Source organism: Cricetulus griseus, chromosome 5 (assembly GCF_003668045.3).
Source record: "Cricetulus griseus strain 17A/GY chromosome 5, alternate assembly CriGri-PICRH-1.0, whole genome shotgun sequence".
In the NCBI taxonomy this organism is placed as follows: domain Eukaryota; kingdom Metazoa; phylum Chordata; class Mammalia; order Rodentia; family Cricetidae; genus Cricetulus; species Cricetulus griseus.
The window spans coordinates 103,366,696-103,381,945 of record NC_048598.1 but is presented as its reverse complement, the minus strand read 5'-3'; the positions used below and the strand labels follow the sequence as shown (position 1 = coordinate 103,381,945).

At 52.7% G+C, this 15,250-nt stretch overlaps 1 protein-coding gene across 2 annotated transcripts in view; it reads right to left on the bottom strand.

The window, feature by feature from the left end:
* Window positions 1–14,867, bottom strand: part of Itpk1 (inositol-tetrakisphosphate 1-kinase) — a 136,868-nt gene extending 122,001 nt beyond the window's left edge. Inside the window, exon 1 of one of the 2 annotated variants that reach the window (XM_027419165.2) lies at window positions 14,494–14,867. Coding sequence is in view for 1 of the 2 variants with exons in the window: in XM_027419164.1 (XP_027274965.1) it covers window positions 14,494–14,588 (95 nt within the window). In the remaining variant the exon portion in view is untranslated. The remainder of the gene's footprint in view (window positions 1–14,493) is intronic. The other variant, XM_027419164.1, reaches the window with a different exon arrangement.
* Window positions 14,868–15,250: the final 383 nt, after the last annotated feature.

Below are 15,250 nucleotides of genomic sequence, written 5' to 3'. Positions count from 1 at the left end.
TGATTCGAAGTCAGTGCAGACAAAGAAAAGTGTAGAAGAGCCTCAGGTGCCTTCAAGAGTGCATGTGTGTCCATGTTCATGGAACAGGTCTGAGAACACACACACACACGCATACACACGGCAACACAACTGCCTCTGGGGACTGGTTTAGTGTAAGGGGACACACTTTACCCACAAGGCCTTGGTGCCGTTTGATTTGGGGGCCTCCCCCCTCTCTCTCCATCACTCTCTTGCTTGCTCTTTTTTCATGAGTCAGGGTCTCACTGTATTGTCTAGGCTGGCCTTGAACTGGAGATCCTCCTGCTTTGACCTCCCCAGTGCTAGCGTTACTGCATGGACCACCACACCCAACTTCTGGTTGTTCGTTAGTGTGCCATCATCCCCCACTCCAGCTCTCTTTTCTTTTGAGGTATGACCTTTTAACCAAAGTTGTTTGGTATCTTTCACAGTCCACCTGAGCCAGGCCCCAGAGGCTTCTCAGAATTGCATGGGTCAAGTCACCGATTTACCGAGCCTGGTTTCAGTTTCCACAGCTCTGACTTCATCAGCTGATTAACCAGCGACCCTCTTCATGACCTCCCACGGCATCCTAAGTCAGGGCTGGCCCTGCCCTGAGGTTCTCTGGACATCCAGTCTGACAGCAGGAAGCCCCACAGCTAAGCAGAAGCAGGAGGGCACACTCACTTCCCAGAACCATTAGCTGGATCCTCAGAGGACCTGTAACATCCCCACCCAGCCCAATGCACAGTGGGCTGAGCCCAGACCCCAGTTTCTGCTTCCCTGGGCAGTTCAAGCCCCAAGAGGGTTCTTCCCAGTGGACAGGACAAGGTGAGCCCTGCTGTCCATGGTGGCCACAGAGAAGAGGGCTGGGAGCAGCCCTTCTTTTCAGGGATTCGGTACCATATCCTCCACCCAGCTGTGCAAGCTTGCTGTTACTACAAAGGTCCACACCTGGGAATCTGGGCCACCCAGGCATGCACCCGACAGAGGTTGAGCAAGCCTAGGGAAGGGCTCCAAACAGCTCTCCTCGTCTACTGGCTCCAGGAAGGGCCATGAGGCCTCAAACCCTAACCAACCACCCTCTCCCTGCCACCTGCCCACTCTGCACAGTGTCCTCAGGTGGGGAGAATGCTAGGCTCTGTGGCCTGCAGCGGCCTGGTGACCACTGCCTCCACTTTTCCAGGCGGAAGTGTTCCTGTAGTGGCCTCCTACAGCTCCCTTGGGACTTGCTCAGAAGCGAGATACCAGGACCTGGCTTGACACATCCCTGGAGCTGAGGCCCAGGCAGGTCAATGTCCCCCTCAGACTAGCAACCCCTCTGGATCCAATGACCCAACCGATTGGTCCCAGCTGCTCCTGGCTCACAGGCTCCTCAGGGATCCTGGCAGATAGACAGCTCAACTCTCCCCAAGCAGAGCACAGCCAAATGGCAACAGGCCGATGTGTTTACAGAACACATGGACTGTTTCACTCCAAAACACTTCAGTGTCAATACCCCAAGGTCCCCACAGCAACCTCATCCTTCACCCTGAGGTGTTGAGACGCCTCCCCCAAAACCTGTGAGTGTGGTAGGCAGATACTAGCCTTTCTCCAAGATGTCTACCCATGAGCCTTCAGACCCCAGCTCCTTGAACACATCTGTGTAGACTGACCATGGGAACAAAACAGAATTTATTTAAAATTATTTACAGGCTTATTTAAAAGACAAAAGTGTCCAGTACTGAGGCCCTGCTTTGGGTTCTGACTTATGGGAGTGCTCACCTCTCTCCTCTTAGGAACAGTATCCTGGCTCTAGACGGTGTGTGTGAAATCTCAGGCTGTAAATACCCAGAGTATTTACAGTCTCCAGACCTGAGAGATGATATATAGTAGTCCTTGCCCTCATGTGGCTGGCAGCTGAAGCCCAGAAACAGAGAGGCCCTTCCCCCACCCGGCTGCTACCTCATCCCACTGCCTCTAGAAAGGGCAGCTTCTTTGTGGGGGTCCACCTTATTACCACTGAGACCTTGTGGCGGTAATGGCCCATCCCCAACCCCCAGCACACATCACTGCCTAGATGAAGCCCTGGTTCAGAGACAGGATGTGGTTTAGGATGACAGGTTACAATGAATCCTCATCCCTACGAACCTGGGCCTGAGGACCCAGTGGGGCCCTGGAGCTGGCAAGGCCAACTCTGAGCCAACTCCAACACCCACAAGCTGTGTGACCCCAGGCAAATTCAATGAGGAAACTAGGGTACTGAAAACACGGCTTTCACAGGGTTGTGACATAGGACAAATGAGGAAACACATTAAGGAACTCAGTCCAACTCTCTGTACAGACTAGAAGCCAGCTGTGAGAATAAACCAGCTAGATAATAGCAGGACAGACACAACAGGCAGCAAAGACCATCACTTGAGGCTCTGGATTCACTTATACCTGAAGGCAGATTCTCCATGAATCAAGTACCATGAGAGCCAGCACATCCACCCATCCCCCTTACCACAGGACCCAGGTAGCACCCAGGTTTCTGTCAGAACCCATCCACCCTTCGACTTACAGGACTGGCCACACGATCAACTTGTCCTTTAGACCAATCGCCCTATCACCACACTTGCTGGTTCAAGGCACCCACAGAACTGGCCACATCCCAAATGGTTGCCTTAGGTGAAGGGACACCTACTCAACCAATCCTCCCCACCCATGAGAACACCCCCCCAAAAAGAAGAATTCCCAGCAAGGCCAAAAGAAAGACCACTAGATTATGCAAGGGGTACCATTCACCTTGGGAACACCAACAAAAATAACTCATCAATGACAGGGATGGCGTCCACCAGCAATGGCCCAAGTACAGAACTGACCCAAACTGAGTACCCTTCAGGTCAAAAGAAGGATGCTTGAGGACTCCAGAGCTATGAAGGCAAACATCCACTGCACAGACCTGCAAGGCCTGCCCCTCTGAGCATGCACCTGCCAAGAGCTTTTATTATAGCTCAAAGATTCTAAACCAAAAGATTAAAAAAAAAAAAAAAAAAGATTCTAAACCATTAAGCCATATTCTTTGAACCTCCACCCTTCACCCTGCAGGTTACCTTAGCATGTGTGAATCAGGTGACTGAGAGAGAGGCAGCAAGTTCCAGGGCTAGCCTCTTGCCTACAGGAAAAAGGAGGGAAGTCTATGCATGCTGAATACCTCTGACGCACAGGTACCAAGAGCAAGTCTAACCAGGGAGGAAATGAAGGACCAGAGAAGACTGAAACATAGTCGAGTCAGCCACCTAGTGAGGAAGTCCATTGGGTCTGCTATCCCCCAAGGGGCAAGCTGCCCACTGACACCTGCTCTGACAGGAATCTGGCCGAGAGGCCTCTGAGGTACAGTCCTGCCAGGTCCCATCTTCCATTCCTTCCAGAGATGCTAGAGCTGGAGCTCCAGAAAGCAGCAACCTTCTCCAGCCAACTTGAGTCTAACACTTCCCACTGGCTGAGCCTGGCAATAAGATGCCCTCACTCGCTCCATCTGTCCCAAAGTCACACACAAAGTAATCCCCTCAGCCACCCTTCTGAGGCTCAGGGACTAACCCCAAAAGAAATACTATCAAGAGTCTGCCAGGTTGGGAGACCTCTGTAAACAGTTTTCCAAACCTTCTATGGATCTAGCTTCAGTGGATAAGGTTCCAGGGTCCCCAAAACCAGCCCCCAGAAGGAATAAGCAGTTAAACAGTGAAGAGTGGATCTCCTAACCTTGTGCACAAGAACTCAGGGCATGGTGGGTAAGGGCACTAGGACCTACCCAGAGCCAGAGTTTAAGACACAGCACTTACAAACAGGGCAGCCACACTTGGCACCACAGAACAGCCAGCCATACTATTGGCAGGGCTCCCTGGCAGAGCCAGCACCTTGACTAGAGTGGATATAGGTGAATCAGCACCTGACACCCTCTGGCAATGTATAGCCAAGGATGTGGGCTATGCAGTCACCAATACTGATATTTCAATTCCACATCCAGAAGGGACCAACCATGAAATTCCAGAAAGGGATCTTTCTGAGCCTATTTCCACAGAGAGACAGAAAGCAGTATATGGCACTGTGAACATCCAGTCACATGTCAGTAAGCAAACCAAGGCTCTGTAAAGGGCTGCTATGTCTTCCAGGAGGCTCAGGTCCTATGGCTTTAACAGGAAGATCTCCTGACCCCACGCACTAACCAGATGCAGCCCGCAACACCTCTACCACCCCAAGATGGAAACCACACCCCACCTGTACATTTTCAAAAGTCAGAAGCTGGAGGTGGGCCTCTCTAACCACCCCACACCAGTCTTCCCCAAACAGGGTATCCTATCCAGTCCCTTTCCTACTAAAGGGACTAGGTACCCAAGCCTCCTTAAACGCAGACTACCATGCAGCTGAATTTGGTTCAAGGTAAGGAAAGGAGCACCTGAAGAACAACTGTTCCCACACCAAGCCATCAGTCAGGCTTGCCCCAGGATGGAGGCAATAGGCCCTGGAAATCACATGAGTATTGGGACCCTAATTAAATCTTTAAGCTGTAGTGTCAGCCAAGACAGGTTCGAATCTGAGCTCCCCACCTGCTAACTCCATAACTGGGGCCAACTGTTCCATCCTTCAGAGCCTCCTTTCCATGTCCCACAGGTGGGTGGGGAAATATAGGGGGATGAGGAAATTTCATCCAGTGAGACCTCAGCAGGCCCATACAGCTATATTTGTAAAGAAACCTTGATCCCAGGGTTCTAAGAGGCTCCAAGCCTGGCACGCTGTGGCCAAATGATGGCTCTAAAAGGACTCCCTCAGCTGTCCAGATCCCAGGGGTGGCAGGTATCCAGAAGGTAGTTATGGGTACCTAGCCTATGCTCACATAAAGGAGTGAATGGGTGTTTCTAAAATGAAGACATCCCCAGATGTATTCCAGAGGAAAGCGAGGCCTGGGAACCTCACTAGGTCACATTTGTCCCAATGTCCCTCACCTCAGCAGCCCAGGCCTGGCTGCTGGGTAGAAACAAGAGTGTTAAGAGAGAAATGAAAGTGAAACTAAGGAAGAGGCCTCTGACCGGGGTACCCACCTGCTACCTCGGCCTTCCTGGAAAACAGTGGACAGAACCCCTAGAAAAAGCCTTCAGGAGAGAGAGCTACCTGTCTGCCAGCCTCTTGTCTAGTTCTGGGAGAGGACTCTTATCTTTCCTTCACTAAGTACCTGTCATGCTTGCTGGCCCAGAGGCAGGAGCAGAGGCAGAGAGAAGTAGTGTGCAGAGTCACCACAGTCAGCAGGCCAAATCTTGTGCTCTGAGCTCAGTGCCATCTCCACCGCCCACCACCCTCTGGGACAGCAAATGCACACCGAGGATGCTCAGCTTACAACCCTTTGATTTTCCTCGGAGACCAGTTACCAAGCAGAGTGGATGGCACATGGATATTCTGTTTAAGACAAGGTGACCGGGCGAGTGGAAGCAATGTGGTTTCAAGAGTCACCAGCCCCAAGAGGGAATCCCAACTCTCCCTGAATCTAAATTCTCATCTAGCAAACAGACACACCACCCACCTGGGAGAGTCGGTTTCCCATCTACAATCATGCCAGGCCTGAGATCTAATGTGAACTACTCACGTACAAGGGAGAAGAAAGGAGGTAAAACACAGCCCTTCAGAGGCTTGGTAGCCACCTGCACAAGCCAGCCAACCTAACCTCCCAGTTTGGGCCTAGGAGCACATGAAATGCCACACAGTCAGCTGATGAAGAGTCTGGGAGCTACAGAGGACAACACCTTGGGGCTGTGTCCTCATCTCTCCCCCAAGCCCTGAGCCTCCTTGGATATCTATCGGGTACTGCATGTGGTCAGGCCAGGCCCCAGGAACATCTCCATCCAGCCCCACCAGTGCGCTCCAAGGCAAACCAGCAACCACAGGCAAAACATCTTAAAAGGTGTGGAGAGTGGATTTCCCAAAATGTGGCAACCTGCTTCATGACCCTGCCTTGCCTCTTCCCCATGGACCAGGGCTCCAACAAGGCATCAAATGACCTCTAGATTGTGGCAGACCTAGTGTAAGCACCAGGGACGGAGACCCACGCATCACGATCCCACAGGCAAAGACAACATGCACAGACCACCTGCCTGGCAATCTCTGCTTCCAATGCGCCCAACTGGAAACGCCCTGCCCAAGAAGCAGAGACCTGCCCAGCTTGGGTTTAGCCTACTTAACCCAGTGCTGTCTATACATAAGAGTTTTGTTATGAGGCCCAGTGGAAGAATCACCAGGGCATTCCACAAGAAGAACCCCAGCCTGCTGGTGAGGCTTCACTTTCTGTGATGGCTAGATGAAGATGAAGATCAAGATGAAGATGAAGATAGATGTGTGTCTCACCAATAGCCCAGTGACTTCGGTTGGGCCAGCTGGGCAAGCACCAGTTGGTAGCAAATAGATGACTACCAAAGAGCAGAAGCATCAGTTGCGTCTTCCATCAGCCGCAGGCTCTGGGCAAGGCCAGCTGGCCTGAGGCCCTCCCCTGGGCCCACAGCTCCTGACTTCCTGAACACAAGGGCTGAACTGAGGCAGACCAAAGGGGGGTGTGCCCCTCCTGTCCTCAGCTCCCAGAGCATGGTGGCAGCTCCTTTGGATGGTAGGAAGGTCACAGGGCCACACCACATGACCTCCATCACATTTTCAAGGAACAGGTTCTGGAAGTAGATGCCAGCCTGCAATTATACCCAGAGGTGCCTGCCTTTTCCTAGATGGCTCCCGTCAGTCAAGTGGAACTCAGCACTGTGACCAAGATAGTGCTGTAGCTCATAGGTAGGGGACTCTGCCCACTCTCTGAGTCTTTTAGCTCTTCTGGCGAGCTCTCAGCCCTTCTCATTAAATACCACCTCCGTAAGAGGCATTCTCTGACAAGAGCACGAAGTGGCCTCAGCCACCCTGGTCCAATCTTTCCAGTTTACAAACATCCACTGCAACTTGCAGTATGTGGCATGCATTAAGTGCTGGCTCATTTTCCTTTCCACAGGTACCGGTGGGTGAAGAGCAGAACCCAGCACAGGACACTGGGCAGATACTCAGGATTTATTGAGCTAATGAATGAGTCTAACCCAGGACTTATCTCTTCCTCAATGCTTCCCTCCTCACCAGAGTACTGCAGGGTCACAAGGACCTTTGGCTCAGCCACAGACATCAACAGAGGCTCCTAAAAGGCACCTAGCAGTTCTTTGACCTCTGTCTTACTCCTCTGAGTAACAGTGTACGACTGGCATCCCAAATCTCTGTCTTCAAGAAGCCTGCTTTTTTTTTTTTTAAAGAGACAGACAAGATGCAAATCCTAGCCATGGAGCCAAGTTGGGGGGGGGGGGGAGTCATAAAGGCATCACTGAAGAGCAGATGGAGTGAAAGAGGAAAGGCATCTCCCAGAAGGTCTTGGGGAAGGCCTTTGGTGTGTGGATTCTGATTCACCCTCCAGGGACAACTGGTGACTTAGCAGGGTGCATTAGGTGTGCCCTGGGACACTCAGAGCAGTTTAAGGGTGGGGCACCCAGCATGCATGGGCCTGGAGGGGGGAGGGGAGGTGGCTAAGGAAGGAGCAGAGGTACTGAAGAATTTGGGAGGGGGCGTGATTCTCAGATCTGGAGACAGATCTACCCTCCTGAACCTTAAAAGCAGGTGGTGGGAGGGTACTTGGGGTGGGGGAGGGGCATCACAGTCTACAGCTTGGCACCATAAGGGGCCCAGACACCAGCCTGTGAGGCCCTGCTGGGGAGATGCAGGCCACAAAGGCTGCTTTCTGAGGAGGCTCAGAGCAGGCAAGACAAAGCCCCAGACAAATTCAAATAGCCCAATGGGAATGGCCAGACCTGCTCCAATACAATTACACCCTCCCTCACAGCTCCCAGGAAGGGCTTGTTTGCTAGGAGACTGTAGTTCCAGCTGACAGGAGGGGGCAGCGCCCTTAAAGCAGGGCCTGCTGTGTGACCTTGTACAAGCCTCTTCACCCAGAAGGTCTCTCCAACACCTTCCCTAAAGCAGCTCTCCAGGAGCACCAGAGAAGGAAGGCTGGGATAGACCCAGCTCAAGCAGAAAAGGAAGAAGGCCGTCACAACATAGCTCTTCCGGTGGAGGGTCTGCTTTCTAAGTAGAGCATAACTTTCTAAAAGGATTGGGCCACAGTGTTCTCTCAGAAGCCAGGTTACTGAGGTGAACAAGAACAAACCCCCCCCCCCCCCCGACATCCAGTCAGGAACCTCAGACATGCCGATGAACGTCCCAAACGTGCTAATTCATGTGAGAGAAACCAGTGGAGCTTGGGAGACCTGATGATTAGGAACAGGACGTCCAGGGTCATAAGCCTAGCTGTGTCTGGTGACTGCTAAACCCCTCAGTCAGCCTCAGTATGGTGAAAGAAATGCAAACCCAGCACAGCACTTCTCACCCCTGCATCTGGCCAGACACCGTGACGTGTGGGTTGTGTCCCCTGTCACCCTGTCACCCACTGGAAAACTGTTTCAGAACTGCAAGAAAAGGTAGAATGTCTGTGACCTCTGACCCAGCACCACTCACCTAGCAATGAACATCAAACAAGGGATGCCACACCCACTGTCCAGGCCAGCAGAAGCCAACCCCAGAAGAAAAAGGTTTCATCCTTTGAAGAGTCGAACCACACTGCTCCCATACTCTCTCTCTCTCTCTCTCTCTCTCTCTCTCTCTCTCTCTCTCTCACACACACACACACACACACACACACACACACACACAGAGAGAGAGAGAGAGAGAGAGAGAGAGAGAGAGAGAAGCCCCAAAGGAAGCAGCAATGTGGAATTTCTCCAAGCAATGCACCAAGCAATTGTGGCCACTGTAAGAATGAAGGCTGGTGGGCCGGAGAGATGGCTCATAGGTTAAGAGCACCGGCTGCTCTTCCAGAGGTCCTGAGTTCAATTCCCAGCAACCGTATGGTGGCTCACAACCATCCATTATGAGATCTGGTGCCCTGTACTGGTGTGCAGATATACATGGAAGCAGAATGTTGTATACATAATAAATAAATAAAATCTTAAAAAAAAAAAAAAAGAATGAAGGCTGGCTGCATGTGCCCCTTTGGTCACATCAGTACCCACATCCCCTTAGCAGCTGAACTCAGGGCCAAGAAAGGACAGGCTGGCTTTTCACTATATGTGTTGGGCCCTCCAAATTTTGCAGCATGTGCCTGAATTTTAAAAGGTGTGGGGAAGGGAGGCATACTGGTATACACTTTAAATCTCAGCACTAGGAAGCAGAAGCAGGCAGATCTCTGTAGGTTTGAGGCCAGCCTGAACTACAAAGCAAATTCTAGGTCAGCCAGGGCTACATAGTCCAGACTGGCTTTGAACACGCTAGGCAGCCAACTTTGAACTTCTGATCATCCGGCCTCCACCTTGGGATGCTGAAATTACAGGAGCATGCATGTGCCACCATACCCAGTTTTATGCAGTGCTGGAGATCAAATCCAGGTGCTGCTGCATGCTAGGTAAGCAATCTACAGACTGAGCTACATCCCAAGTCCTAAATATTTAAAAAGGAGAAAATCAGAAATGTTAGCTAATAATAGTACCGGGATTATTAATGAAGATGGCATTTTCACAAAGCATAGAATGAATTCTTCTCAATGACCAAACCAAACCTGTGCATTCATAATTTTCTCACATTCTCCAGCTGAGAGACTGCAGCAGCCTGAAAAAGGCAGGGGTTGTTAAGAGGTAGAGCTAAGTAGCAAGGAGCAGCCATCAGGCAGGGTGGGCCCCCTCTTTGAACTGACCCAATGACCTGAGGTTCAATTCCACCAACCCCACCCCCTAGCAAGATGATCAGTGAGCACATATCACAGACCCTACCGGCAAACTGCCAAATCCAAGTCACTAAGTCTACAAAGCCAAATGGACATGACATGGATGGCCAGTTGTGAAGCCAGACCTGGAAACCTAGGCAGTTTCATCAAAGACTGGATGTCAGTCCCCCACAGCAGGTCAGCATCTAAGCTCTGGAGGAAAGGGTTTATGTTCAAGGCTGGCTTACATTTTTCTTATGCTGCTGGAAAGTAAACCTGACTCAGGGTGCTTCCCTCCAGCACAGCTCTCAGGCCATGGCAAAGCCAGCCACTGAAATACCCAGAAAAAAGCCGAGCCACAGGCCAGCTCATTCAATCCTAGTAACGGTCCTCTTTTCTCCTCCTGCAGAATCTCCCAGAATTCCAGCCCAGAATACTAAAGCTATTTCAACAGAAAGCAAGCTCCAGATGGCCTTGTTCTAAAAAATGAAATAGGGTTGGAAGGGTATAGCTAAGCGGTACTTGCCCATCATGCACAGGTTCAATTCTCCAGCATAAACACAAACGAAGACTGCCAGGTACACTTGGAAATGCCTAGAACCCCAGTACTGAGGCCAAACAGAAGGAAATCCAGTTCAAGGCCAACATAGGCTGCATAGTGAGACTTTGTCTCCAAGCAGAAGAGTGGGGTGGGGTGGGGTGAGGTGGGGTGGGGTGGGGTGGGGTGAGGTGGGGTGGGGTGGGGTGGGGATGTAGAGCCCAAGGATAAGGGACAGGTCTAGAAACACTAAACAGGACTAGGTTATTGTTGATGACAAATTCCGGGCGGTGGTGGTGTATGCCTTCTAATCTCAGCATTCTTGGAGGCAGAGGCAGGTGGATCTCTGTGAATTAGAGGTCAGCATGGTCTACAAAGCCAATTCCAGGATAGCCAGGGCTGTTACACAGAGAAACCCTGACTCAAGGGGAAAGAAAAATTCCAAGCCCCATGAACACCATTGTCCTCCAAAACACTGGCTAATACCTAGCCTGGACTCCAGAAAGTCCTTTGTACACATAAGCATCTACATACTCCTGGGCCCTTTCTGAAACCTGTATACATAGGGCCCTGGTGGGTTGGACACAGAGATAACTTGGTATGAGCCTGTATACACAGGACCCTGGTAGACTGGACACAGAGATAACTTGGCCTGAGATGTCCTCATAACACATTTCCTAAAAGCTGAGCTAGCCCAGATGGCCTCCACATTTCTCAATGACAAGAGCATCCCAGACATGCGGCAAAAGCCTCCAAAAAGGCCCTGCTTAGCAAGGAAGAGACACTGAGCAAGCAAGGAGGCTTCGTCCTCCAATAAAGAGACTTAGGCTGGGCTCACAGAAGCCTTCCCACCAGTGGCAGGGTCCCTCGAAGTTCTCAAGCCTCAGTTTCCCCATTTCTACTAGAAGCTTGCACAAGTTAAGACACATGTAAGTACCTAGTTAAGATTTACAGTGGAAAGCTGGTGTGGTGGCTCACATTTTTAAGCCCAGCACTCAGGAGGCTGAGGCAGGAAGGTCATCATGAGTTTGAGACCTGAAGGGTCTCGTAGAGTGATATGCTGTCTCAAAACAAACAAAAGAGACAGTGAGGACAGGCAGGGCTCACCACTACCTGCAAGGCAGTCTCCTAGAAGGAAAGAGTGAGAAGAACTGAAGGGCAGACTTACACACCAAAGAAGGAAACCCACAAAGCTACCCTCAGCTGAGCACTCCCCAAGGCTTAACCTGTTCACTTGCCCAAGAACCTCAGCTGCACATCTTGGAAAAGGCCATAGAGAGGAGGGATGAGGGGGATTCCCAGGCACTCCTAGGTTAGGGACACAGAGTCAGGTGGAAGGGTAAACGATGCAACCAGAGCACACTCCTGCACTTGGGAGAGGACACAGAGGAGCAACAGGAATCAACAACGCCACTGGAAACAAGTTGGTCCAAAGCTCATCTGCTGGCCAGCCAGAGGCCCCATCCTACCAGGATAGATATTTAAAAGGTTGGCTTTTGTGCCTGTCTATGATAGGTGGGGCATCTCCCAGGATTTGGCTCCAATTACCTATGGAAGGGCCCTGCTCACCCTCTTCAGGAAAAACAGAACACATTGCATTGCAGAGGGCACATCTCAGCCTCGAAAGGGAAAGTGTCCCCAGAGGCTGTTAGCAGCAGCTGAACCCTGGGACATTAACAAGGGTAGGAGTGCCTGAAAGGAGGGGCTCTGCTCTCAGAGCAAGTCTCAAGGTCTCCAGGGTGGACTGTGAGCTCTTAAAGGGAAGAAGTATGGACCCTGCCCCCCTGGCACCCACTTCCCCGTCTATAAAACAAGGGCTAGATGAGATGATCTCTTCTGGCCGAGATAGGATTTTTACAAGGCCATACAGTCAACTAAACCACTTATCCCGGTGCAGTCCAGCAGCCCTCCCAGGATAGATAATGTTCCAAACATTTAGAACAGAGTTCAAGTCATTTCCCAACATCCCCAGCCCTTTTCATCAAGAAATTCATAGACAATTCGCCATCCATCAATACCCCCCAGCTTCTAAATGTCAAGAACAGGACGGATACCCATTCACCCGATGTCTCCAGGGCCACTCAGACCACTCCAGCATTCACAATAAACAAAACACAGTAAAGGGGATGGGGGTTGTGGGGGGGGGGGTCCACTATCTCAACAGTTGTTTAGTTAAAAATTCAGCCACCAGGGGGCACTGCCCTGAAAGTAAAGAAGCAATAGAAAAACTCTGGTGTTTTCTTTTCCTTCTTAAGCTTCAGCTGCAGAGCATCTAAACCTATACTAATAAAAACGCACATTAGGATTCCTGGGCTGCTAGTAGAGCCTAGAGACCTTCTGCCATCTCTCTGAAGCCAATACTTGAGCAAAAGAAGGCAACTAGATGTTAAATCCATAGCCCTTCCTGAAAAATGAAAGTTCAATGAGCATTTCCCTGAATCGAGCTGACACCCTGGGGTGCCCTGAGTCCCCCTGGCTTCTTTAATGACAGGAAGGCCCATAAGAAGAACAATTCAACCTGCAGGTAAGGCAGTGAGTATCCAACTTTTAAGTCTCATCTAGAACTGTTTTGCTACAGCCTACTAATTCCAGAATAAAACATGTCCTGACCAAGGCCAAGCCTCAGGTGTAGATGAAGGGTGACCCATCCTGGTATCAACAAACAAGGTACAGGAGATGAACTGGGATTTCCTAAGAATTATATGACAGCAGGGGGAGCTCTGGTCCCCTCACGTCAGAACTAGACTTCCAGAACATGTCAGAGGGGCTTCTCCAAAATTCTCTGATGTCTAGGGCATCCTTTTCACAGTGTGTTTATTTAGAGGACATACGTCCAACTGTCCTTTTTAAAAATGTTCCATAAGCCCTGGGCTTTTCCAAAGCTCTGGCTTTGTGTTCCTCTTCATTTCCTTGTGTACCGATCACCCTACTGGTCATGAAAAGCCTGCTTTCTCCTAAGAGGCCTGTCTGGGAGACTCGGCCAAACCCACAGGGGGACCAAGGGGTGCAGAACCAGGGCCCCTTATAAACAGGCACCATCCCACCCAGCTGTGGGGCAGAGAAGCAGCAGGCTTTTGAACAGCCATGAGGGGCAAGGTAAGGCTGCCAGGCCTGCCTATATGTGCCAGCCCAGACTGCTTACTCGCCTCTGTGCACCAAGGTTGATAAGCAAAGCCAACTGCTCAATTCTCCAAGATTTGGGGGACCCACCAGGGATGGAAATACACCTCCAGTCCATTTTCAAAAGTCAAACCTACCAAGTAGAAACACGACTTAACAAAAGGTTTCCACCCCGAGTTTGCAAAAGGCTTCGGGGGGGGGGGGGGGAATATTCTCTTAGGCTTTCGTTAAGAGGCTGTGACCAACGGCTTTGCAGAGAGGCAAGGCACACCTGGCTCAAAGGCACCCAGCACCTCTGTAATGTATTGAGAACAAGATCTATCAAAGCCCCTGGTTTCAGCCACTGAAGCACCAACACAGGGAGACCGTACGAGGTGGCCAGCCCGGAGGGCAGAAGAGAATTCTACCCTACACGGTTCCACCCATCACTCTCTATGTTCTGCCACTCCTTAGCCCTGGGACCACAGGCAGGTACCCCACCTCTCTGCTGATGGGGTGTCCCTCTTCTCAGACACGTGGCCCAGAGTCACCCCCCTGGCTAATTTGCAAGGCTACTGCAAGGCTCTAATGAGACAGCAAATCAACACAGGCAAACCAAGTATCACTACACATTTCAATTGGGTTTAAACCGGGTGATAATATGCAATGACAGCTTCAAGAGCTGTGCACACGCGAGGCACGTAGTAGGCTCCACACAAACGCGGGTACCCTGGTCTACTAAGGGGAAGGAAAGGGAGGAAGAAAAACACAGCGGTCCAAAAAAGTACCCTCAAGCCCCTGACTGAAGGCGTGGACTCCCCGATTTCCCGGGTTCCGCCGCCCTGGACAACCAGGGATCTCCCGGCACGACCCCGGTGCACCTGAGAGTCGCGATCCGAGCCCATCGCCCACTGCGGCCACGCTCCCCTCGGACACAGCCCGCGACCCCCCGCGGCCCCCCGGCTGCTCGGAACCAGCCTCCGCGCGCGCCGCTCCTTCCCCGGGTCGCCGTCGTCTGCCCCGCGCCCGCCGAGGGCAGCCGGGCTCCGGTGGCGGGGGGTCCCCGGACCGCGTCGCTCCTCACCTGCACAGCTCCGCGAAGGCCTGGAAATTGAGCTTCTTGACTTTCTTCTCGCTCAGCCAGTAGCCAACTCTCTTCCCTTTCAGGAAGGTCTGCATCTTCTTCCTCCTCGGCCCGGGAGCCTGGGTCCGGAGGAAATCGCCCACAGGCCGAGCGTGTGGGGCCGGCGCGCGCCGCGAGCGTGCGGGCACCTCCTCCGGCGGCGGGGACGCGGAGCGGGCTACAGCGCGCGGTCCTACCGGGCGGGGCGGCGGGCGGGGCGGGCCGGGGCGGGGCAGCGACCGGGGGCGGAGGCTCAGCGCGCTGCGCCACTGGCTGGGCCCCGGGTGGGCGCGCACCGCCGCTGCCCCGCCCCCTCCGCCCCGGGGGGCTCGCCAGCGCTGGGACGTGCGCCCCGCAGCTCCGTGCACCGCCCTAGGGTTCCGGGGATCCCTGGTGTGGCCGCACCCGTGCCTCGAGCCCGAACCGGAGCACGCCTTCCCGCGGCGCCAGCTTTACACCCCCCCCCACACACACACACCCCACCGCGCGCGTGCCTCCAGGACGCTCGTGGACCCCGCGGGGTGCGCGCCGCCCTGTCCCCCTCCCTCAGTGCCCCGGCGCCCGCGCACACGCCGCGCACACGCGGGGGGCCTGGAGCAGAGCTCCCGAAGGAGGAAGCGCAAGCGGCCGCCAGGGGGAGCCGCTGAGTCTTAAAGGCGCCGCCGCTAGTGGCGGGGTGCTGGATGGTGGCCAGTGCAGAGTGCGGGGTGAGGGAGTC